This window comes from Somniosus microcephalus, unplaced genomic scaffold (genome assembly GCF_052327205.1).
Source record: "Somniosus microcephalus isolate GS21.2 unplaced genomic scaffold, FLI_Smic_1.0 unresolved_chr1, whole genome shotgun sequence".
In the NCBI taxonomy this organism is placed as follows: Eukaryota; Metazoa; Chordata; class Chondrichthyes; order Squaliformes; family Somniosidae; genus Somniosus; species Somniosus microcephalus.
The window spans coordinates 138,625,826-138,650,805 of record NW_028225179.1 but is presented as its reverse complement, the minus strand read 5'-3'; the positions used below and the strand labels follow the sequence as shown (position 1 = coordinate 138,650,805).

At 46.6% G+C, this 24,980-nt stretch overlaps 1 protein-coding gene across 7 annotated transcripts in view; it reads left to right on the top strand.

The window, feature by feature from the left end:
• LOC147096002 (protein PRRC2A-like) overlaps positions 1–24,980 on the top strand; it is a 143,313-nt gene that overhangs the window by 49,037 nt on the left and 69,296 nt on the right. For all 7 annotated transcript variants that reach the window (XM_085974962.1, XM_085974960.1, XM_085974963.1 and 4 more), the window contains exons 2-6: positions 7,808–7,983; positions 16,783–16,960; positions 21,256–21,376; positions 22,644–22,716; positions 24,632–24,775. In XM_085974962.1, coding sequence (XP_085831088.1) covers positions 7,869–7,983; positions 16,783–16,960; positions 21,256–21,376; positions 22,644–22,716; positions 24,632–24,775 — 631 coding nt within the window. In that variant the 5' untranslated portion in view covers positions 7,808–7,868. The remainder of the gene's footprint in view (positions 1–7,807; positions 7,984–16,782; positions 16,961–21,255; positions 21,377–22,643; positions 22,717–24,631; positions 24,776–24,980) is intronic.

The window sequence follows — 24,980 nt, the reverse complement described above, 5'->3', positions numbered from 1 at the left end:
AGGTGGGGCGGCGGCCGGGAAGTAAGGTTCTGGCGTGTCTTGGTCCTCTTGTGGGGCCGCCGCCAACGCGGGAGGTCTGCCCCGCCGTGGGGGAAGAGCCGGACGAAACGGGAAGCTGAGGTCCAGGTGCGCCGGTTTGAGACGGTCTACTGAAATAAGGTCCGGCTTCCCGCCGACGTCGATAAGAAAAGCTTTGTCCCCCATCTCCAATATTGAGAAGGGGCCAGTGTATGGTGCCTGCAGCGGGCCTCTGTGCGTCCCGGCGCACGAAGACTAACTCCGCATGTCGTAAGTCCCGAGGCACGTAGGACGGCTGCAGGCCGTGTTGCGAAGTGGGCACTGGACGGAATTGCTGGGCCGCGTCCTGGTGCAGGGAAAGCTGTCTGGCGGCCGACCGCGGCTCCGTTGTCAGGGGGAGGAAGTCGCCTGGTACTCTGAGCGGTTGGCCGTAGACCATCTCCGGCGCGGAGGTCCTCTTTGGGCGCGGTGCGCAATCCCAGGAGGACCCAGGGTAGTTTGTCGATCCAGCTGGTGTCAGCCAGGCTGGCGCGGAGGGAGGCTTTCAAGGAACGATGAAAGTGCTCGCAGAGCCCGTTGGCCTGCGGGTGGTAGGCTGTTGTCCTGTGCAACATGGTGCCGAGGCCGGCGGTGATGACATTCCACAAGTGGGAGGTGAACTGGGGGCCTCTGTCCGAGGATATGTCGGTCGGCACGCCGAACCAGGCCACCCATGTCGAGACGAATGCTCGCGCGATGTCGGTCGTGGTGGTGGAGGCGAGGGGAACCGCCTCGGGCCATCTGGTGGTGCGGTCGACGATCGTGAGCAGGTGTGTGAAACCATGCGACGGCGGCAAGGGGCCTACCAGATCGACATGGACGTGGTCGAAACGCCTCTCGGGCACCAGGAAACACTCCAATGGCGCCTTGGTGTGCAGCTGGACCTTAGCGCGCTGACACGCCACGCATGTGTTGGTCCAGTCTCTCACATCCTTGTGGAGTCCAGGCCAGACTAACTTGGCGGACATGAGTTTCTGAGACGCACGCATCCCTGGATGTGAGAGGCCGTGGATGATGTCGAAAACTCGCTTGCACCAGGCGGATGGGACGACCGGCCTAGGCGAGGGGACTGAGACGTCGCACAGGAGGGTTGTGCCGGCTGTGTGGAAGTGGATGTCGGCCAGAGTGAGGCTGGTGGTTGACGTCCTGAGGGCCTGGATCTCTGCGTCGGCGGCCTGGTCTCTCGCCATGCTGGCGTAGTTGACGCCCAGGTGCACTGCGTGGAGCGAGGGTCTTGAGAGGCAGTCGGCCACCAAATTGTCCTTGCCGGCGACGTGGCGGATGTCCGTGGTGAACTCCGAGATGAAGTTCTGTTGGCGCGCGGACCAGGGTTCGGTTACTTTGGCCATGGCGAAAGTGAGCGGCTTGTGGTCCACGAATGCGGTGAACGGCCGGCCTTCCAGGAGGAAACGGAAGTGCCGGATTGCCAGGAACAGGGCCAGGAGCTCTCTGTCGAACGTGCTGTGGGCCTGCTCGTTCTTGCGCAGCTGTCGGCTGAAAAATGCCAGTGGCTGCCACGCGCCTTCGACCCACTGTTGCTGGACAGCGCCGACGGCGTAATCCGAGGCGTCCGTGCTGAGGGCGGTCTTGGCGCCCGGGATGGGGTGGGCCAGTAGTGTGGCGTTGGCCAAGGCGCTTTTGGTCTAGTGGAAGGCTGTCGCCATCTCGCTGGACCAGGTGAGTTGCTCTTTGCCCGTTTTGCCCCTGGTGGCTTCGTAGAGGGGGCGCATGAGTGAGGCGGCCTTGGGCACGAAACGGTGATAGAAATTGGTCATCCCCAAAAATTTCTGCAGCGCCTTGACCGAGGTGGGCTGGGGAAAGTCCGCCACCGCCTGCATTTTGGAAGGTAGGGGAATGGCTCCCCTTGGCGAGATTCTGTGGCCGAGAAAGTCAATTTGGGCTGCTCCGAACTGGCATTTGGCTGGGTTGACGATTAGCCCGTGTTGGCTGAGGCGCTGGAAAAGAGAGCACAAATGCGCGATGTGCTCGGCCTTGCTGGTGCTGGCCACGAGGATATCGTCCAGATAGACGAACAGGAAGCTCTGGTCCCATAGGACGGAATCCATGAGCCGTTGGAAGGCCTGTGCGGCGTTCTTGAGCCCGAAGGGCATGCGGAGGAACTCGAACAGTCCGAAGGGGGTGATGACTGCCGTCTTCTGGACGTCTGCGTGGTGGACGGGGACCTGATGGTAGCCGCGAATCAGGTCGACCTTGGAAAAGACGGACTTTCCTGCTAGGTGTGCTGAGAAGTCTTGGATGTGCGGAATTGGGTATCTATCGGGCGTGGTGGCGTCGTTGAGCTGTCTGTAGTCGCCGCAGGGGCGCCAGCCACCGCCCGGCTTGGGCACAATGTGGAGGGGGGACGACCAGGGGCTGTTCGAGCGGCGGATGATGCCCAGTTTCTCCATCGTGGCGAATTCTTCCTTGGCCACCGCCATCTTGGCTGGGTCCAGGCGTCTGGCTCGGGCGAACACTGGTGGTCCCGTAATGGCGATGTGGTGCTCGACACCATGCTTGGCTGCCGCAGCTGAGACGGTCGGTTCTGTGAGCCTCGGGAAATCTGCGAGTAGGCGGGCGCAGTCGTCATCCGCCGGGGCAGAGCAGGACCCGACGAGGGCCGGGCTGTTGCTCTGCTGGCAGGCCAGTGAAGCGAAAGTTGCTGCGTCGATCAGGCGCCTGTCGCGGACGTCGACCAGTAGTCCGTGGGCGCAAAGAAAATCGGCGGCCAGCAAGGGATGTGCCACCGAGGCCGTCACGAAATCCCATGTAAGTCACTGGCCGTTGAAACAAACCTCAGCCCGTCGCTTTCCAAAAGTAGCGATGGCTGCGCCATTTGCCGCCACGAGGGGTGGGCCGCTGCAGCCTGCCTGGATGTCGAGCTGGGAGGCAAGAATTATGCTGCATTGGGCTCCGGTGTCGCAAAGGAATCTGCGCCCTGAAAGGGAGTCGGTTATGTACAGCAGTTTACCTGCGGTGCCGATGGCCATCGTGGCGGCGGGGGTGCGGTCGAGCGGGCCTAGACGGCGGCGTGGGGCTGGCGCGTTGGGCCGGGCGGCCATCTTGGTTTGATCGCTAGAGCAGGGTGCTCTGCAGCGTTGGGCCTTGTGGCGGAAACGCGCGTGGCAGTAGCATAGTTCTGCGGCCTGGCATGGCGGCGCGCGCTCGGTGGTGTCGGGGAGCCTCGCGGCTGCACAGCCGAGTTGGGCGACGGCGAAGACTTTGTCCGCGGCGGCTGCTAGTTGTACGCAGTCCGTGATCGGGGACCCCACGAGGGCAGTCTGTACCTGCTGAGGAAGCCGGCTGAGGAAAAGGGCCCGAAACAAGAAGCACTGCGGTTCAGAGCCCAGGAGTGCAAGCATCTGGCTCATCAACTGGGTCGGGGTAGAGTCGCCGAGGCCTGCTTGTGAAAGAAGCCTACGGGCCCTCTCCTCCCCGGACAGGCCGTAAGCCTGCAGCAAGCGGCCCCTAATGGTTGAGTACTTGCCAGTCTGTGGTGGGTTCCCCAGCAGGTCGAGAACTTCGGCGGCGGCGGAGCTTGCTAGTGCTGAGACTACGTGGAGGTACCTTTCTTCATCGTCTCGAACCCTGCGAAGGGTGAATTGGGCCTCCGAGTGCGCGAACCAAGCTGGTGCTTGGTGTTCCCAGAAGGTGGGGAGCTTCAAGGACGCGGCGCCGGCCGACATCGGGCTGCTGCTGGTTGCCGTCGGGTTGTTGCTGGCCTCTGTAGGGCTGCGTGAGTCGGGGGCTTCGGCCGCCGACATTCGGGGTCACCAATGTGGGGGACTACGGTCTCCCGCGTAAAGAAATAGGCAACACAGCGAGCTACAAGAAATAGGTCTTTACTCCAACTCTCAATACAGTACTGAATTCGTACAGCCCGCGAACCTGTGATGACTCACGGATTGGTCACCTGCTGGAACCTGATTGGTTTTCCTTCTCTCAGCAGCAGGCAAGTCTGAACATGCCTTATTCCTCTCAGCTTGCAACTGTCTTGCGGGGGGAGGGGAATACAGCAGTTAAAAGGGGATTGTACAGGTTTATCTACATAGTGTTTCCCCAATGTGGCAACCTTCATCATCTCCATACTCGATTGTCCAGTGCTCTCCTTGGGTCAGTCTGAGACCGTGGCCAGGGAGGGGCAATGGTTTCGGTGGCAAAGGTATGGAGTAAATGCTGGATAATTTCCATGCTCCTTTAAATTTTTATTTATCATTCGATTCCTTGTCTCCAGCCTGCAGGTACTTTTAGATAAGGATTCTAATGCAGCGCCTTGCAAGAATGTCAATGATGGTGTGCTACAGGATTCTTAATTCTGCTGAAAAGTGTAAGGATGTAGATTTCTCCTGTTTGTCTTGGCAGTAATTGCAGATTCTGGAATGCATTACGTGCAAAGTGAAGGAAGCAGTAGCTGTGTGTGTGTGTTGTATCTGACACTGCGAGCTTAACTGGTTCTGACTCTGCGAGATACTTACTTTGTCTGGTAGTGAACTCATTGTGTTGCAGCCTCTTAACTCCCTTTTGTCGGGGGAACGGAAGATGGCCAAGGCTTAATTTGTAAGAAAAAGGGAAAAATTCTTATTAATGGTGATGCTATTTATCTTGTGCGATGAGAGGGTAGATTTGTTTTGAATTCTCTAAACTAAAGTAATGGTGTGTCTTTCCTGTTGTAACCCGTGTCTGTATTATGGTATTTACATGTAGCTTGTGTTGACCAGGCTTTGCGGTCCACAAATTAATGCCTCTTACAAAAATACCTGATTGTGTTAGAGATGGAGTTAGGAAAACACCTATGTCCTGCCTCCTCTCAACTGGAAAAAGCCTACTTTAACTTTAACTTGTGTATATAAAACAACATTGTTTTATTTTGGGAGCTGAATGCAGTAAGAGAAGAACCAATCCAGGCTGGGCGAGCCCTATGATTTAACTTTATTTTCTTTGGCAGCCTGCAATTTGCCTAATTGTCTATGACTAACCCACTGCTATGTGTTTCTAGGTAGCAGCAGAAGCGTCCAAAATATTTTTGTCTCGTGTAAGCCATTGTTTGGGTGGGGGGAGGTTAGAGAGAGAGGGAGATGGAAAGATTTTTGTAATCGGCTTGTTCTTGTACTATTGTTTTTCTTTCATACTTGCTGCACTTGTTTCTGTTTAACTGAATTGACAACCACCCCCCACCCCTTCAAAAAAAAAAACCCCACCTGTAATTAGAATTGTGCAGTTGTGCCTGAAAGGAGAAGCGGCGGCAATGAAATTCCCCCCCCCCCCCCCCCCCCCACCCCCAAACAAAGTTTGTCAATAGTCAGCTTTATATACTATAATAATCGCAAAACATATATGCCGGAAGTAATTCAGTATGTGACGAAATGCTGCACAGGGAAGTGTATGTTTTGGATTGTATGTGAGCACTGCTGTTCACAATATATATTAATGATCTAGACAAGGGAACTAGATGTAATATCTCCAAGTTTGCAGACGACGCAAAGCTGGGTGGGCGTGTGTGTTGTGAGGAGGAGGCCGAGAAACTCCAGGATAATTTGGACAGGTTGGGTGATTGGCCAGGAGCATGGCAGATGCAATATAACGTGGATAAATGTGAGGTTAGCCACTTTGGTGGCAAAAACAGGAAGGCAGATTATTATCTGAATGGCAATAGATTGGGAGAAGGGGAAGTGCAACGAGACCTGGGTGTTCTTGTGCACCAGTCGCTGAAGATAAGCATGCAAGTGCAGCAGGCAGTTAAGAAGGCAAATAGTATGTTGGCCTTCGTAGCAAGAGGGTTCGAGTACAGGAACAAGGATGTCTTGCTGCAGTTGTACAGGGCCTTGGTGAGACCACACCTTGAGTATTGTGTGCAGTTTTGGTTGCCTTATCTGAGGAAGGATGTTCTTGCCATGGAAGGAGTTCAGTGAAGATTCACCAGACTGATACCTGGGATGGCAGGAATGACGTATGAGGAGAGATTGGGTCGATTGGGCTTATACTCGCTGGAGTTTAGAAGAATAAGAGGGGATCTCATTGAAACTTATAAAATTCTGACAGGACTGGACAGACTAGATGCAGGAAGGATGTTTCTGATGGCCGGGGAGTCCAGAACCAGGGGGGTCAGTCTAAGGATAAGGGGTAAGCCATTTAGGACAGAAATGAGGAGGAATTTCTTCACCCAGAGAGTGGTGAACCTGTGGAATTCTCTACCACACAAGGCAGTGGAGGCCAATTCATTAAATATATTCAAGAAGGAGTTAGATATATTTCTTAAGGCTAAAGGGATCAAGGGATATGTGGAGAAGGCAGGGACAGGGTACTGAATTTGGATGATCAGCCATGATCTCATTGAATGACGGAGCAGGCTCGAGGAGCCGGATGGCCTACTCCTGCTCCTATCTTCTATGTTAATTCAGGATCTATGCGAACTTTCTTCCCAAGTTGCCCATTTAATTGTTTCTAACAAGTCATGTGGCCAGTCACTTCTCATACCTCCCAGTAGTAAGAATTAAATTTTTCCCCGAGGGTGAGATATTCTAATTTAAGGTGACCGTGTATTTTATCGATCTCTGTTCAGGTTATGTCTGCTGATGTGCTGAAGGGGAAGCACGCCAGATTGGGGTTAGGCTTTGTTTTTTCTGCAAGACGGTAGAAAACCAGAGTTGCCAGCTGGAGTTGCAGAGGAGCTTTGAAGCCAAGAGTTTGCACTGGACAGTCATGGAAGCTATGTAGAATGAAGGGGTGGGTGGGGGGCTGGGGCACTCTTGAGGGCTTGAGCACTTTTCACTACTAGGGTGGCTATTGCTAAACATATCGAATGGCCTGTTTCTGTGCTGTAAATACTATAAGAAGTTCATGTGGTGTGGAAATGTGCAACGCTCGGGTACTTGGTGCACCTCGACTTGATTAAAAATGCTTTATTTAAATGTGGACATTTTTGTGTAAGCACATTTGGTTTTCTTGTATCACTTTGCAACCAAAGTGCAGAATAAAGCATCAAGAATTGTGTTGAATCTACCTGGAAGAAGAAATTTCAGTACTGAGGAGAATTTGTCTCTAGGGTTGGTATAAAATATAGGTGAACCTCTTATCCTGATGATTAAATGGATGGGCTGACCTCTTTCTAATTCCAGTGTGGTCACCACTGGTTAATACAACAATCGGGGATTCAAGCCTCAGTTTTATTGTTCAATGTGGGACCTTAGTGTGTGACTTCACTACAACAATCTAAGTTACTTTGGCCATTTGCAACCAAGCTCTCTAGATTGTTTTGAATGATATCTTTATTCTCTCTCTCTTTTACTGCCCCCAGCATTGGCCTTTGCCAGAGGACAGGTTATCTGTCAGGAGGTTTCCAAGTGTTTTTTCATGAGTGTCTTGGGACGTGTCAGTAGACTATATAACCAGGGATGGGGCCTTGTAGTCCATCTCTATCTTAAGCCCACACATGCACGTTTGCCAGCAGGAATCGCCTGGGCAGTGATCAACAGCCCTGGCTGATTTTCTCTCCTCTCCTCTCCTTTCCATAACCCAGGGCAGCTGTAATCCTAGTACACATACTATACTGCCCAGCTGGCTGAGATCAGGTAACTCGGCACAACCCTGGAATTTAACCTAGGATCTTCCCTAATTTGTGCAGCTCCACATCGCACTTGTTTTAAGCACTAAACTGTCGGTATGCTTAACTGAATACTGTTAACAAGTGAGCGACTGTTTACAGCTAATCTCTTTGCAGCAGATCTGAGTATAAACTCCTTTCCTTTTTCTTTAGAAGGAGGCACGTTTCAAGGGGTGCCTAAAGGGACCACCGTACTCAATGACCTTCCAGCGAGATGTCAGATCGTTTGGGGCAAACTGCAAAGGGAAAGGATGGAAAAACCAAGTACTCGTCGCTCAACCTATTTGATACTTACAAAGGAAAGTCCTTAGAAACTCAGAAACCCGCAGGTAATCCCAAGAGGGTGATTTCTGTGTGATTATTAATGAAGCCTGTAAGGACTTGTTCTTGCCCAACTTTGTGTTCATATTTATTTCTGTAACAGACTGAGATCAGAGAAATCCTCCATCTAGTTAATCGAATCTTGTCACTAGACTTGCTTCAAGTATTAGTTGTCCAATAGGGTACGGATACCATCATTTATACCAATACACCTTTGGTCCACTGCCGTGTTCTTTCCCCTCCATTCCTGAAGGTCCTGCCCATGAAGTGTGTTGCAGCTGAACCGAATCCTGGCCCCACCCAGCATCTACACACTCGCACTTACCAGCAGGAGGTCACTTAGCTAGCTTTCTTTCCTACCCAGCTCGGGGGTACTTGGGCCAGTTGGGGCCTATGTGCTACCCCAACAACAACAACTTGCGCCTTTAACGTAGTAAAATGTCCCATGGGGCTTTACAGGAGTGTTATCAAACTGAATTTGACACCGAGCCACAGATGTTAGGACAGGTGACCAAAAGGTCAAAGTGGTTTTAAAGAGCGTCTAAAAGGGGGATAGCGAGGCGGAGAAGTTTAGGGAGGGAATGCCAGACCTTGGGGACCAGGCAGCTGAAGGCACCCCAGCCGAGATCAGCTAATTTGGTCCATATAGAAACAAACCTGCCATCTTTTTGTTCTGTATGCCATGTGATGTCTTGCTATCGGTGCCAGACCCACACCAATGCCTGTTATTGCATGGTTTCTCATTACTAGCCAATTCCTCCCCCATGCTTTTCTGGCATATTTTGTGCTTTGAGACCAGTTGATGTATTATTGTGGGCTGATACCAAACGTAAGGAGCTGTGGGATGGGGACCATTGGAGTGAGAAATGGAGGAGGGCAGAGTTGTCAGGATTTTAGTTAAGTGTAAATGTGGGTTTTGAAATTTTCGCACTATGTTCACTTAAATTGTCAAACACTTGGAACAAAATCTATAATAAAAACAGAGAACGTTGGAAATACTCAGCAGGTCAGGCAGCATCTGTGGAGAGAGAAACAGAGTTAACGTTTCAGGTCGATGACCTTTCGTCGGAACACTATAGTTTAGTTGCACTTTCAAATATTGGTTGTGTCTGGAGAGAGTATTTTGAGCTGTGTAACACAAGGTTGAAGTTCTGGTGGGAACAATTCATGTTAGTAAATTTGTAGCACAGTATTGCAGAAGAGTGTATTGGCACAACTTCAAAGCGTATTGGATTTATTTTTTCTTTCTGTTAGCATATTGGTAACAATACACTAAATAAGCCTAGTAACACACCGAAGGACATGGATGAATGTTTGTATAGCAAATGGCTTTAAATAAAACACCAATATCAGCTGAATGGTGTTTAGTGGAGAAACGTGCACAGCATTTCATTGCATTGTCAAGTGTTCGGTCTATGCTGCTGCTATCACTCCTTTATTACTGCTGCCTCTTTTTTAAAAATTAAAGGAACTTTCTTGATAAGTGATGACATTGACTCGTGCTGGAGTATGCTTCTACATTTGTTGATGGCCTACAGTACCTTGCCTTGGTCACCCTGTTAACATGGATTGTAATTATCGGTAGAGCATATAGTCGAGTTCTGTTCTCACCTGACGTCTATGCTCAGCTCATTTTCCACCAGGAGTCACTGAATACCCATCAGGAATGGGAACCTTCGCTGATTTTTTTTTTTTTTCCCCCTTCCGCCCCCAAATCCCTATTTCCAAAGCCAGGATGTTGCGGCCAATTCTAACACTGTAGCTGTCGCCTTTGCTGAGCCCATGGATGGATGCTGCAACCTTCCTGGTCCGTATGGCTCAGTTTCCCATTGTGCAGTGGCTACTTTGTCTGCATTGCAAGAGCCATTCTGGTCTTCAAGCCTCACTACAGTTCTAGTATTAGTCCATCTTTCTGGTATTATCCCTACATTTTGCTGTTTTTCTTCAACTCTCTTGCCTTCATGCCCAACTGGTGGAAATAAATTTTCCTACATTGACTACAATTCAACAACAAAAATTAATTGCCTGTGAAGCCCTTTTGGGACGTGCTGATGTGAAGGATGCTATATAATTGCAAATTATTTTCTTGCATAACAAACCCTGAGCTCCTACAGTCTGTCTTCTGCTTTGAATACCTTGGCACTACATGCTGTGAAGAGCATCGTAAGGGTCTTGCTGTCTATGGATATAGTGAATATGAACCTCCAGAAAGCATTCGATAAGGTTCCACGTAAGAGACTGTTGGCTAAAGTTAAAGCTCATGGAATTGAAGGCAAATTATTGACCTGGTTAGAGAATTGGTTCGGCAGTGGAAGTCACCGAGTAGAGATAATGGGTATGTACTCAAATTGGAAGTGACTAGTGGTGTCCCACAAGGATCTGTGCTGGGGCCTCAACTATTCATTATATTAATGACTTGGATAACACATCCAATGACCCAAAGATTGGTGGCAATATAGGTAGTGTAGCTGTGAACATAAAATTACAAAGAGGCATTGATAGATTAACTGAGTGGGCAAAACTGTTGGCAGATGGATTTCGACCAGGTAAGAGTGAGGTCATCCATTTTGGACCAAATAATCATAGATTCGAGTTTTTTAAATGGTGATAAAGTAGAACAGTGGCGGTCCAAAGAGATTTAGGGGTCCACGTACACAGATCACTAAAATGTAGTGGTCAGTTACAAAAAATAATCTAAAACGCTAATGGAATGTTAGCATTTATAACTAGAGGGTTAGCATATAAAGGGAAGCAAGTTTTGATAGAGCTGTACAAAGCCCGCATCTGGTTAGACCACATCTGGAGTATTGTGTCCAATTCTGGGCACCGCACTTTAGGAAGAATGTGAAAGCCTTAGAGGGTGCAGAAAAGATTTACAAGAATGGTTCCAGGGCTGAGGGGCTTCAGTTACGTGGATAGACTGGAGAAGCTGAGATTGCTCTCCTTAGAGCAGAGAAGGTTGAGAGGAGATTTGATAGAGGTGTTCAGAATCATGAGGGGTCTAGACTGAGTAGATAGAGAGACACACCGAAGGGTCGAGAACTAGAGGACACAGATTTAAGGTGATTGGCAGCAGAACCAAAGGCAACATGGTTTTTTACAGCGAGTGGTTAGGATCGGGAATGCACTGCCTGAGAGGGTGGTGGAGGCAGACTCAATCGTGGCTTTCAAAAGGGAATTGGATAAGTACCTGAAAGAAGAAAATTTGCATGGCTACGGGAAAAGGGCCGGGGCGTGGGACCAGCTGAAGTGCTCTTGCAGAGAGCCAGCACGGGCTGGATGGGCCGAATGGCAGCCTCCTGTGCTGTAATCATTCTATGATCTTAACTCTGTTTGTTAATCATCATCTCTCCCTAGTTTATCGGCAGCTTTCTTTTGTTATATTATTTCTTGTATTTGGAGGACTTGAGCTATTGTTGGGTTGCCTAAGTTCTGGAATTCCTTCCCTAAACCCCTCCGCCTCTCTCCCCCTTTTTAAGTCGCTCCTTGAAACCTACCTCTTCGACCAAGCTTTTGATCATCTGTCCCAATATCTCCTTATTTGGCTCAGTGTCAAATTTTGTTTGATAACGCTCCTGTGAAGCGCCTTGAGACGCTTTACTATGTTGAAGGTGCTATATAATTGCAAGTTGTTGTTGATAAATTAAGGAGCGATTACATAAACTAGACTTGTACTCCCTGGAATACAGATGGTTAAGTGGTGATTTGTTTGAGGTTTTTAGGATTTTGAAAGGAATTGATAAGGTAGATAGAGAAACCTTTTCTGCTGGTGGTGTTGGGTGACATGGAGTCTAGGACAAGGGGACATAACCTTAACGCCAGGCCATTCAGGAGAGAAGTTAGGAAACACTTCTTCATGCAAAGGGTGGTAGAAGTGTGGAACTCTCAAAGTAGTAGATGCTAGCTCAATTAATTTTAAATCTGAGATTGATAGATTTTTGCTAGCCAAGGGTATTAAGGGATATAGAGCCAAAGCGAGTAAATGGAGTTAGGATACAATCAGCCATGGTCTAATTGAATGGCCTCCTCCTGTTCCTATGGATCCTCATTTGTAGAGGGCTCAAATTCCCCCCTTTACTCCCGCTCCCTGCTTTAGTTTCTCCTTTTTCCTCCTCTTCCTCCAACTAGAGTGTGGTACTGATTGCCATTGACCATTCTACATGCAAAAGGATTAGATCAAGCATTTACAGACCTGGCCCACCCAATGTTGCTGCCCACCGATTAATATGCTGTAGTGCACAACGCAATTCAAAGTTTATCCATTTGTGCAGCTGCTCTAACCTTGCTGTTTACATTCAATGCACACAAAAACACTGAATATATGCGGCTTGGTATAAATTTGTTGGGCCGCACCCTGTTGTGATGACGTATTCAACTGCAGGTATTTGCCTGCTTTCTTACTGCAGTGGAATCCAGTTATAAATCTGGAGCGCAGGCACTTTCATTTCAAGGAAAGAGGGAAGTTGGCAACAGCTCCCAGTGGACAGTTCCAGAGCAACAATGCTGAAGGTCTGGGAGAGGGTCGGCAACAGCTACTGTGGAGCAGTCAATAGGAAGAGGAGAGAATATAAATAACTTTTTGCAGTGGGAATTGCTCTGGTTGCTGTGTTGGTAATTGCACTGTGCGGTATTGAGTAAAGCTGATCAATAGGTGTCTGGTTTGATCTCCAGCCTGTGCTGCACGAATCTCAACTGGGGCTGGAATTAGTCTCGGTTTCAGAGGAAAAATTCGCCACGGTTCCTGCTTCTGATTGCTATACATTGAGCCCTCCAATAATTTTTTAACACCGAGGTCTTTTCATAATGGGGGAACTTCTAACTGGTGGGAATCATGCGAGTGCTGGTTTGCTGTGATTTTTAAACACCGGTGATTATAAAAAAATTAAAAAAATCTATTGTGGGTCTACAAGCTGAAACCAGCTCTGCAACTGTTGGCACAAAAAGCATTTATTTTTTAAGCTAAGTTGAGGTTTATAATTGCTGGAGAGCAGGGTATGTTTGCACTTGAGCACCTAATGTCAGCATAAAGCACTCCCAGATTGGGTTACAGTGCAGTCAGATGCAGACTGGAGCCCCCTTCTGCTCTCCAAATGTTGTGCCACATCACTTGCTGCACGAAGATGGACTTCTCCATTTCCCACACTGGCTTTTAAATGAGAGAAATCAGTGCAGTGTTGCAGTTTTCTCCTAATGGGTAGCACCCCATTTGAAGTTTAAACTTCCCCAAAAGTCATTTCATGTTGAGTCACGTCTATGGCACCTCCAACAGTGCAGCACTCCCTCAGTTCTGCACTGGAGTGTCAGCTGTGGCTCAGTGGGTAGCACCCTCTCCTGAGTCAGAATGTTGTCGGTTCAAGTCGCACGCCAGAGACTTGAGCACAAAAATCTAGGCTGACACTCCCAGTGCAGTACTGAGGGAGTGCTCTGTTGGGAGGGTGCCGTCTTTTGGCTGAGACGCTAAACCGAGGCCCAGTCTGCGTTCTCAGGTGGACGTATTTAGAAGAAGAGCAGGGGGAGTTATCCCCGGTGTCCGGGCCAGTATTTATCCCTCAATCAACATCACTAAAACAGATGATCTGGTCATTATCACATTGCTGTTTGTGGGAGCTTGCTGTGTGCAAATTGACTGCCATGTTTCCCACATTACAACAGTGACTACACTCCAAAAAGTACTCCATTGGCCGTAAAGCGCTTTGGGAAAGGTGCTATATAAATGAGAGTCTTTTACTTGTATCCAGCAGACATGGACAACTTTTACCACCTGAGCTGAGGGCTGAACTGTTGCCCAGTTCCCAGAAATGAAGTGCAGTGTCTTTTAACTGGTGTAACTTGACATTCCAGTTTGGTTTTCTTTTCTGGATGAGTTCGCCTAGACTGCTCGTGGGTGGCTAGAGAGCTGCGGGGCCAGAAGGTTGTCTATCCATACCCTGGCTGGTGGAGGGAGGGAAGTGTTTAAAACAGAATGTTTAAATTAAAATTGGGCCATTTTCCCAAGGATAATAGGATTCATTTTCAATCCAATCACTTTCCTGTGAACTGCTGTATAATTGAAGTAAGACTATTTTGTAAGAAAAACTTGGAGGTAACAAGATATCTGGTCTTCATTGGAAAACTGGGAAATTATAAACCCTTTTCTTTTCTGTATCTATTACACATGCCTGTATAGCTGGGAAATTACTGCCTGAATTACTATATAGTACTGTTAATTTTTAGCCCTTGAGCAATTCATTTTACACTGTTGGGACTTGCTTGTATTTATGACAGAAAATAGCAGGTGTCTGGGACTGTGTCCAGGGCCATAATGCACTTGGCCATCTGTTACCTTTATATTATAAAGTTCACACTAGATCTAGTTTTAGATTTATTACATTTATAATCTCTTTCTTCCCCCGCCGCCGCCCCGCCCCCCCCCCCCCCCCCCCCCCCCACACACACACACTCATTTTGTGAATCATCATCTTTCAGGCAGGCTGTATTGAAATTTAGCCACTCCACTGCTGCCTCATTAACTTGTTCTTGTAGTTTGGTGCTTGCCCTCTTCCTGAAGGCTTGTTGTAGAAAAACAGTTTTGCTTTACTTCCCTGCTCCCCGTGCCTTGGTTGGTACATGAACCATGTGGCATGGTACTAAGCCATACAGGCCAGAGGATCACAAGTCTGTACTGAGTTCGCTGATCTCACCTCCGCGTACTGCAATTAGACGCCGCTCCATGGCTAAAGAGGGATGGGGATTTAAAAAAAAAAAAAAGTTTCCTTGCCCCTGCAGTGATTCCTTCTGAAAAATGCACAGGTATGTGGGCATTGGGTGAGGCCTCAATCTGTTATAATGGGCAAATATCTTGCTTCCGCATTGGCAGAGCTATTGGATGGCTGTACCCTTGCAAACATTGGCACTTTCAGGAGAAAAACAAAATTAAATTAGTATCCTTGTATGCTGCACAGAATATATGGCGCGATGCCTGGAGTAATAAACAGAATCAATCTGTTTTTGTGGTGGTAGTTGAGAGATCGATGTTGACCAGGAGAGCTCCCTGCTGTTCAGGTAGTGCCGTGGGACCTTGAATGTGCCAGACAAGCAGAGGCCCTGATTTAACTTCTCCTTTTGAAGATGACATCTTCAACAATGAAGTGTTGGCCTAGATTATGTGGTCAAGTTCTGGAATGGGGCTTGAACCCATAGCTTTCTGGAGACAAGTCCAACCAACTGAGCCACTTGAGTAACAGATTCTAAATATGCGTCACTAATCGTTGTGCAGCTAGGGTTGTAGACTCTTGTTGGATGTCTTCCTGGAGGTTCCATCCATGACCTTCTCTACCACTGTCCCAGCTCCACCATTGGTCTACCAACATGTCTGTCCTCGCGGCACACCACCTTCCCAAGCCAATTTGAGAAGCGAGCAGACACTTCATTAACGGATTGGGCGATTCTCAACTTCAGGCAAACGGCCCCCCCCCCCCCCCCACCATCTCCAGTTTTTTAAAATAATTTTAATAAGCGAAAGTGTTCAAAGAATTTTTTAATTTTTTTTAAAGCTTGCAATGTGTTTAATGTCCCAGTGATTTTTCTCCAGGATTGCTCTCCGCCGTTCCCTGGAGATCAACCTTCAAGTCCTGGAGGGTTGGCAACCTTAGCTGCAACAGGCACTGGGAAATGGCCATTCCTCTCCATTCCATTCTACTCTACCAGTGTGCTGACACAACAGTCACTGCACTTCAGAGAATGTAATTGAATGTGAAGTCATTTAGAGGGTTGAGAGTTGTGATAAAGTACACTCTTAAGTGCAATTTTTTTTAACCTGACTTCCGTGCAGCTGTATTGTGAGGCTGGAAGGCTGCCCTGATGTGAATGGGCACTCAAAGCAATGTCTTAATCAGCTGGGTTATTGGTTTCTTGTGTTGCTAATGTCTCTGAAACCAGTGCAGACCCAAAATCATTGCCAAGATTTTGCTTTGATTATTTTTTTTCTTGTCTGGCCTGGGTAAGTCGTGTGATTGCTTTGTTTTTTTTAGTTCTGTGACTGTATGCTTCTGATGCTTTAATTAATCGCTCAATCTGATATTCTGTGGTGTAGTTCTGCTCCTTGAACCCTTTCAGTGCCAGTCAGTTCAGGGTGGCTATACAGTTCCCCTGGAAAATCAGACCATTCTGAGGTGCAAAAAGGTGTTTTGGGCAAAAGGCAAGTCTCTTCACCATCCTATGATTTTTGAAGGGTTTCGCCAGTGCAGCATTTCGTTTACCCAATTAATTGCCCTCCTCTCTAGAAGGTCGTAGCACTTGCTTGGGGCTAAGCTTCCACATGTGCCAGGCAAATTTCTGGTTTCTTGCCCAAGTGTACATACTCAACAGAAACCCAGGATCAAAGCTGGGAGTCATTCCCACGCTCCTTGGCTCCGTATCACCAGGCAGTGCAGGTGCGACTGAGACACCAGGGGAGTAAATGAGTGTTTTCAAAAGTCAACGGTGTGGGGGAGAGGATTTTGGGTTGTTTGTAACTCCATTTTAAAAGGGGCCCCATCTGTTAGACTGCCTTTTTGTTGTTTGAACGTACACGCCATTAACCTACTGAGTAAAGGTGGAGCCCACACGGCTCAGCTGTGCCTTGTTTTAGTGGTTCGAGCTGGAGACCGTTAGTGCAGATTAGTATTCTGTGCAGCTCTGCGCTTTGGTAATTCCTTTCATTTTCCCAGAGAGATTGGTTTTAGGACATTGTCTTTGCGCTCCATTTCCACTGCAATAATTCCTCTGCAAGGCAGCTGTTCTGAGATTGCTTACATTTTGTCTCTTTTTTTTCCTCCCCTCTTTGCCAGTCACCGCACGTCATGGATTGCAGAGTCTCGGTAAAGTTGCCGCAGCTCGGCGTATGCCACCCCCTGCAAACCTGCCAAGTTTAAAAGCAGAAAATAAAGGCAATGACCCCAATATTTCATTAGTACCAAAAGACGGAACAGGATGGGCAAGCAAGCAAGAATCGCAAGACCAAAAGAGGTAAGCGTTTTGACTACGTACATTACCTCTGGATCGGAGGCTGCGCTGAGTTCTTGTTTTTGTGACGCTAATAATGCACTTTTATTGACATTCTGTAACCATGGTCTCCAGTACTATTTAGTCTTCAAATTATATTGGAATCTTACCATCAGCTTATCAGCCTTGTGCAGACAGTGGACAAGGATGGGAGCAGATGATGGAACAGGAGACGCTGTGTTAGGAAAAAAACAATAGGCCCATATAGGCGCTATCTCATTGATCAACCCCACTCTCAAATCTTATCACCATATCTTTCATTTCCTTCTCTCTGCATAAAGGTATCTAATTGCCTCTAATGTGTACTGTCTGCTTCACTGATCTCTCTGGTTTACTTTTACACTCTGAGCAATAGTTTTGCGGAATACTTTTGTTGTCACACATGCTCCCGGCATGTTAATTTTTAATTTGTGTTGCCTGATATATAACCTCTTCAGCATAGCGAACAATTTGCTTGCATTGTTACCCTTTGTAATCCTGAAAACTTCGGTTGCGTGTGTGAAGCCCAGATATTTCCAACATTTACCTGATTCATCTTTGCATTTCTCCTCAGCCCATTCATTTTCATGAGTCTTCATTTCTGTCTGTACCTGTTTGTGTTTCCAGTTAGTCCTGATTTCCTGTTTAAAATAAGCAGTTATTGGGACCCGGAATGAGACATGATGATGAATTTAACTTCAGTTAGGTTTAAACTTGTAAATGGCAATTTTTAAAATTTATTTACAGGATGTGGGCATCGCTGGCAAGGCCAGCATTTATTGCCCATCCCCAATTGCCCTTGAGAAGGTGGTGGTGAACCGCCTTCTTGCACCACTGTAGTCCATGTGGTGACTGTACTCCCACAGTGCTGTTAAGTAGGGAGTTCCAAGATTTTTGACCCAGCAATGAAGGAACGGCAATATATTTCCAGGTCAGGATGGTGTGTGACTTGGAGGGGAACTTGGAGGTGGTGGTGTTCCCATGCACATGCTGCCCTTGTCCTTCTAGGTGGTAGTTGTCGCGGGTACTGGAGATGCTATCAAAGAAACCTTGGCGGAAATGTTCCCCCTAATTTTGTTTTTGGGTGTGAGGCCCCTTTAATGGGTGGCGCAGCCTATTCAAAGTTTCGCACATACGCACAAAACTTCACACATTAAAAGCTGATCCCAAGCTGCGCTGCCGCACAGAGGTGCAGCTTCGAGGGAACGTTACTTGGCGGGTAGCTGCAAATTTAGGTCTGATATCAGGAAATGTTTCTTGACAGTGATTTAACACATGAATGGGCTCCTGAATAAAGCAATGGAAGTGGAAAAACCCTGGAATCACTTAAAAACCAATGAATGCTGCAATGGAAAATTTTGCGTCATTCTGGACGGATGAGCTAAACTAGGCCGAATAGCATTGCTCGTTCATAATTATCTTTTAAATAAGAATTCACTTGGTACTTACAAATTCCTCCGTGCTATTGTAACCATTTGCTTTAAACATTTTAACACAGTCAGCAATCCATCTATTTTGAACAGCTTCATTTGAGATAGCAAGCAGGGCAATTTCACTCATTAACGCATTCATTTAAAAATTTGCGCACTGAAATTGCTGCCCCTTAGTATCGCTTGGTACCTTTTAGAGTCACTCGGGTCTAATTCTCCAAGTTATAATTCTTAAATTCTGAGTTTTATGTTGGCAATAAGCCATCAGTGGTACATGCACGACATGCTCCTGATGCATGTTACACTTAACAATATAAAGGTGCAAATTCTGAATATCAAATGTTAAATCAAGACCCAAATTCTGCTGATCTATGAGCTGCCACCAAATGTGGAATGCTACACAAAAATAAGTGTACTTAGTTTGCAAGTCTCTACTTTATCACTTAATTGAACTAAAAATCCATCTGTGCTTAAACGCCCCGAATGATCAATTGTATTTGGGAGAGTAGGCTCACAATATGGTGGAAATGCTAAAAGACCACCTGGGCAGCTGCAGCTACTTTCTCGGGGCAAATAGAAGCATAGAAAAATAGGAGCAGGATTCGGCCCTTCGAGCCTGCTCCGCCATTCAATATGATCGTGGCTGAATCTCTATCTCAATACCATAGTCCCGCTCTCTCCCCTTACCCCTTAATGCCTTTTGTGCCTATAGAAAAATAGGTGTCAAATTTCTGTGTGTCAACATGAACTGGCAAGTATCTATTCCGATCCATTTCCACTGCTCTGGAATTCTATTAGGGATTTGAGGTGATGTGGCCATTTCCTCTTTGCGGTTCTTTTAAATGTTGTTTCTTTGTTAGTCATTTATGATCTTGAGTATTGTGTGCAGTTTTGGTCGCCTTATCTGAGGAAGGATGTTCTTGCCATGGAGGGAGTGCAGCGAAGATTCACCAGGCTGATACCTGGGATGGCAGGAATGACGTATGAGGAGAGATTGGGTCGATTGGGCTTATCCTCGCTGGAGTTTAGAAGAATGAGAGGAGATCTCATTGAAACGACTAGACAGACTAGATGCAAGAAGGATGTTCCCGATGGTGGGGGGAGTCCAGAACCAGGGGTCACAGTCTAAGGATAAGGGGTAAGCCATTTAGGACTGAGATGAGGAGGAATTTCTTCACCCAGAGTGGTGAACCTGTGGAATTCTCTGCCACACAGGGCAGTCGAAGCCAATTCATTAAATATATTCAAGAAGGAGTAGGATATATTTCTTAAAGCTAAAGGGATATGGGGAGAAGGCAGGGACAGGGTACTGAATTTGGATGATCAGCCATGATCTCATTGAATGGTGGAGCAGGCTCGAGGGGCCGAATGGTCGTCTCCTGCTCCTATCTTCTATGTTTCTATGTATCTCGGATTTGCTAGGTGACAAGTGTATATTGCTTTTTAAAGAAAAAAATGCATTAAAAAAAATCACTGCTGATGTTCAAAGTCTCGTGTTGCACAGCAAGTTTGGTGTACCATTAACCTACCTTTTTGCTGCCTCCGGGACTTTTAATGCAAATCCTCCCAGTATGGGAGATTTGTTGTGGGATGTTGGATTGCGCCAAAACGTTTGCCTCTTCAATTATGCCATTGCCATGTCTGGCATGCTAGCAAATGGAGCGATAGCAGGAAGTTTAAAAAAAAAAATCAGATACTTGTAACTTTTTAAAAATGCAGTCCAGTGTGTTTCTGTTGCAGCAGAAACTGAATTCCACCTGATCGCACCTGAATAGTACATGCTTTAGATTGACATAATAGATGTCTGTACTTAATCCTTTTTCAGATGCAGGCTGAGCAGGTCGGAAGTCCTGTTATCCCACTTCTGTTCTATTTTACATAATTCCAATTGGGCTAAGTGGCCTGAAGCTTAGAAAGCATTTTTAAGCATTCTGTTTGTATCCAGGCACCCATTTGGTGAAAATGGTGGGCAAAAATCACCTTGCTTATACCCTGTGCTAAATATTTTTTATTAGCTTTCCACTCTGGACTGTTTGTGTTGTGTGCCACTTAATTCATATGTGGTTCGTTCATGGCCTGATTTGTTCAGCGCTCTTTATTTTCAACTACGAAGCCTGTAGGACTGACCTTGCTCAATAAAGTGGGGAAGTGCTGTAACGAGCAGATGTGGAAGCAAAACTGCAGCTGTGCACGCAATAGTTTAATCTTCTCAAACTACCAGTGCTGCGGCTTGGGTTTTCTGCTTTGTTCTCCATCCATTCGTGGAGGTTTTCTGGTGTGATGGCATGACTGAATTCAATCATTTTGTTGGGAGGGTGTGAGGTGGAAAAGAGATGATCAATAGTCCAAAGGGAAGAACTAAAAACCATATGCTTTTTTTACATGTAAAATGTTTCCACCATCAGCCATGCTTGTATTATCTATTTCTGTTTTAACAGTAATGCTATGGTCACTGCCCCTCTGAATTTACCTTTTGCTCTAAAGATGGCGTCCCACACGCTTCCTCCTCCCTGCGCCCTCACCTGTGTTGAAATTGAGTCTCCTCAAACTGAACTTATTCTTCACCAGGACCTCAAAACTGTGGAAACACTCCACCTCCCTCTGTCGTCCTTTCCTGCTACATGGCTTTTAACCCCCATACTTGGCATTGCCTTATTACTAAAGGACTTGTCTCATCTTTTCAATCTTGATAACTGTGGGCCTTCGTCATTCTCCTTCCTCCTCCAATTAAAAAAAAAGTAGTCATTCCTCCCAATAGTTTTTTCCCCCTCCAGTATAATTTTGAGTGGTAAAGTTTGTGGTGGGTTAAAAACCTGTATTCAGCATATCAGCTTTGTCTCTTTTTTTCAGTACCGATGCATCGACACCTCAGCAGCCGGAATCGCAGCTGCCGCCGGCTTCACAGACGTCTGGCTCCAGTCAGCCGAAACGTCCAGCAGCAGCAACAGCAGTGGTAGCAGCTTCACAGGAGGTAGGTGGTGCTTGTGGCTCGCGTTTGCTTGTGTGGACATCGAGCGTTGGTCCGTGGTTGGCATTGAGACATCCCAACAGCATATTTTGTTTAGTATTTCTGTGTAATAAAATGTAGATAGTCTTTTTTCAACAACAAAAAAAGTTACTTTGCGCTTGGCTCAGATTGTGGATAAGATGGTTGCAGGTTCAAACCCCATGCCAGGATTTGAGCCCAGCCTAGGCTGACACTCCAGTGCGTGATGAGGAAATGCTGCAACTTTGGGGAGTGTCATCCTTTGGGTGAGATGTTGAATTGTGGTTTTGTCTACCTGTTCTGGTGGTTTGGATGGATATCAGAGGTCCCCTTGAAAAGAAACCCACTTGAATTTTTCTGGCCAATGTTTCAACCCTTACCACAAAAAAAAATGAACTGGTCCTTCACCTCCTGTCTCGGAGACATTGATGATGCAGATTGGCTGCTGCATTTGCCTAGGTAACAATTACTGCACTTGCCCCTACCTCTCTTTAAAACAACATTCTTCCCTCTTTGGCACTCAGCCATGATCTCATTGAATGGCGGAGCAGGCTCAAGGGGCCGAATGGCCTACTCCTGCTCCTATCTTCTATGTTTCTTTGGAGAGGATGCAAAGGAGATTTACAAGAATGATACCAGGGATGAGGGACTTCAGTTATGTGGGGAGACTAGAGAAGCTGGGATTCTTCTCCTTGGAGCAGAGAAGGTTAAGGGGAAATCAGATAGGTGTTCAAAATTGTGAGCGGTTTTGATAGAGTAAATAAAGAGAAACTGTTTCCACTGGCGGGAGGGTCAGTAACCAGAGGACACCGATTTAATATAATTGGCAAAAGCACTGGGGGAGATGAAGAGAATTTTGTTTACGCAGTGAATTGTTTTGAGCTGGAATGCACTGGAAACAGATTCAATAGTAACTTTCAAAAGGGAATTGGATATATACTGGAAAAGGAAAAATTTGCAGCACTATGGGGGAGGGAGACTAATTGGCTAGTTATTTCAAAGAGCAGGCATGATGGGCTGACCACCATTCACCCACCTGCCCCCAGGCCAATTGTTACTCTTTCTGATTGCATTTCTGCCTATCTGCTCAGCTGTTGCTACAGTCTGAGCAAATAACCAGTCTTGTCAACTCAAGGACATGTTGAAAGTGCTTGTGAAGTTTCAGTAAGCTGCATTGTAAAAAGGCAACCAAAAAAAAAGGTGCTAGAAGTTAAGTAAATAGCCAACATATTTGCTTCTCTGTTAAACGCAGGCCACCCCTTCAGCACAAAGCGGAACAAAATCCTGGGCACAGGCGAGCGTTACACATGGTGCACAAGGAGATGGTAAGTTCAAATCAACCTGCCAAAAACACTGCTTGTAAGCTGAACGATTAGCAACTGTGATGGTGGCGGACCTACAAGTCTGCTGTACATCTTGGCAGCGTCTTATATTTTGGTTTTCCAATGGAGGTGCTGGTAATTGAGAATTGAAGATTCCACTTCGTAGATGGCATCTGATTTTGACTGAATTCCTCAGCTAGGAGATGGCAGCAAAAGTTGACGGCAGCGCTGTGTAGCATTGTGCATTGTTGAAGTGTCTCCATATACTATACTGAGTGATTTTATTCTAGGGCAATTGCTTCCATTTCCGCTCTCATGCCCAGGCCTTTACCCATAGTGAATAGGGCAAGACTTGCTGAAGCTGATATCAGTACAATTGAGAGAGAGATTGTGAAGGACTTACAATCTCATTGTGAGGGTTGGATTTAAACCAGGTCCCTTTTTGTTTTGAGAATTCTATGCCCAACGTGCTGGGAATGTAACACTTGCCAATTTGACACTCCCAGGCCAGGTACAGAACGGTAAAAATGCAGGACAAAGCTCTTGTATTCTGCCCGAGCCATGTGTCCCTCAGCCTCATGAGAGCATCTTCTATTATACCACGTTTCCATTTTCCTCCGCCGCTTATGAGTGAGGTAGGAACTGAGTACTGATTTTGTATCTGATGGATGTGAACCTAGGTCCCAGAGGTCAACGGTCTAAGCCACTGCGGCACCCAATCCAAGAAGTGGAAGATTGTTTAACCCAATTTGTGCATCTCGATATTTCTTTTAAACTAGAAATAGTAACCCTGAAATTATCTGATCAGATGCTATTGTGATGTCATAATGTTGTGACCTGATTGGCTGGTTTTACTATAGTGGCTATGTTGCCTGGTGTACAGGTGAGTACTATTTAAAATAAAAAATAAAAAAACTACTTTCACATTCAAATAAATATAGTTCCATCAGATTTGTTCAGAAAGAATAATATTAAGGCCTGACCTCGCATTGAGCCTGCATGTTTATTAAAAAAATCATCCAAGATCTAATCTAATATTAAGGCCTAACCCTGTGTTGAGACTGCATGTTCATAATAAAATACAAAAAAAATCATCTAACTACAGTATATAGTTCAGTCTGAAGAAACTTGCATACTGGTTTGAGGCCTTGTCTTCCACTGCTCCAATTTTTAAAAAAATTTTGCGTTCATCTTAACTGTCAGTTGGTTGGAAGTTGGAATTTGGAACTGGTATTTGCACTGGCTCAGACTGACTTCATTTTACATGTGTCAACGCTGCTCGCTCTCCTTTGGCTCAGCAGGTTGTGGGTTGAGGCCCTACATCAGGACTTGCAAGCATAACCTGGCTGGCACGTCCGTGTATAGAAGGACTGCTGTATTGTTGGGAGTTGCTGTCCTTTGGATGATGCACAAGCCAAGGTGTGACCTTCCTATTGTGGGTGGTTGAAGATTCCCTGGCACAGTTTGAAGAGCAAGGAGCTCTTCTGGTGTCCTGGGCAATATTCCTCCCTCAACCAAGTATAAAACCAAACATCAAGTGATTACTTGTCTCATTGCAGTTTGTGGAAAATTGCTGACGTAACAGTCATTACACTTTTTTACAATTAATACACTGCCTGAGAGGGTGGTGGAAGCAGCTTCAATAGTAATTTTCAAAAGGGAATTGGATAAATACTTGGAGAAAAAGATTCAGGTCTAAGGGACTAATTAGATATCTCTACCAAAGAGCCAGCACAGGACTGAATGACCGAATGGCGGCCTCCTGTGCGGTATCGTTCTTCGATTCTATAAAGAGAATCGTTGCGTGAAGTGCTTTGAGAAATTTTGACTTGAAAGGGGCTATGTAAATGATTGCTGGAGCAGGAGCTCCACTTGGGATCGGATGGAATGATTTTTAATGGAAACATCTTGTGTTCAGGTGGAAAGGGATCAAACCAACAGTCGCCATTCTCTCGCGAGGAATTTCCAACCCTGCAAGCGGCTGGAGATCAGGACAAAGTTGGCAGAGAAAGGGACATTGCAGATCAGTCGTATGGGCCCGGACCAAGCCTCCGCCCTCAAAGTACGTCTCTTGTCTCCGATGGGTTTGTAGTTTTCTTTTGTTTTAAAGTATGGACAAAGTGAGAGATTTTATGTTGCAACCACGGGGAGCTCCAAAACATTTTTTAGTAACTAGTTGAACATCTGCAGTGTTGGTCAAGTGGAATCAGAGGGTGTGGTCTTAAAGGACGTGGATCCATTGCTTATAGTACATGAGATGATGTGGT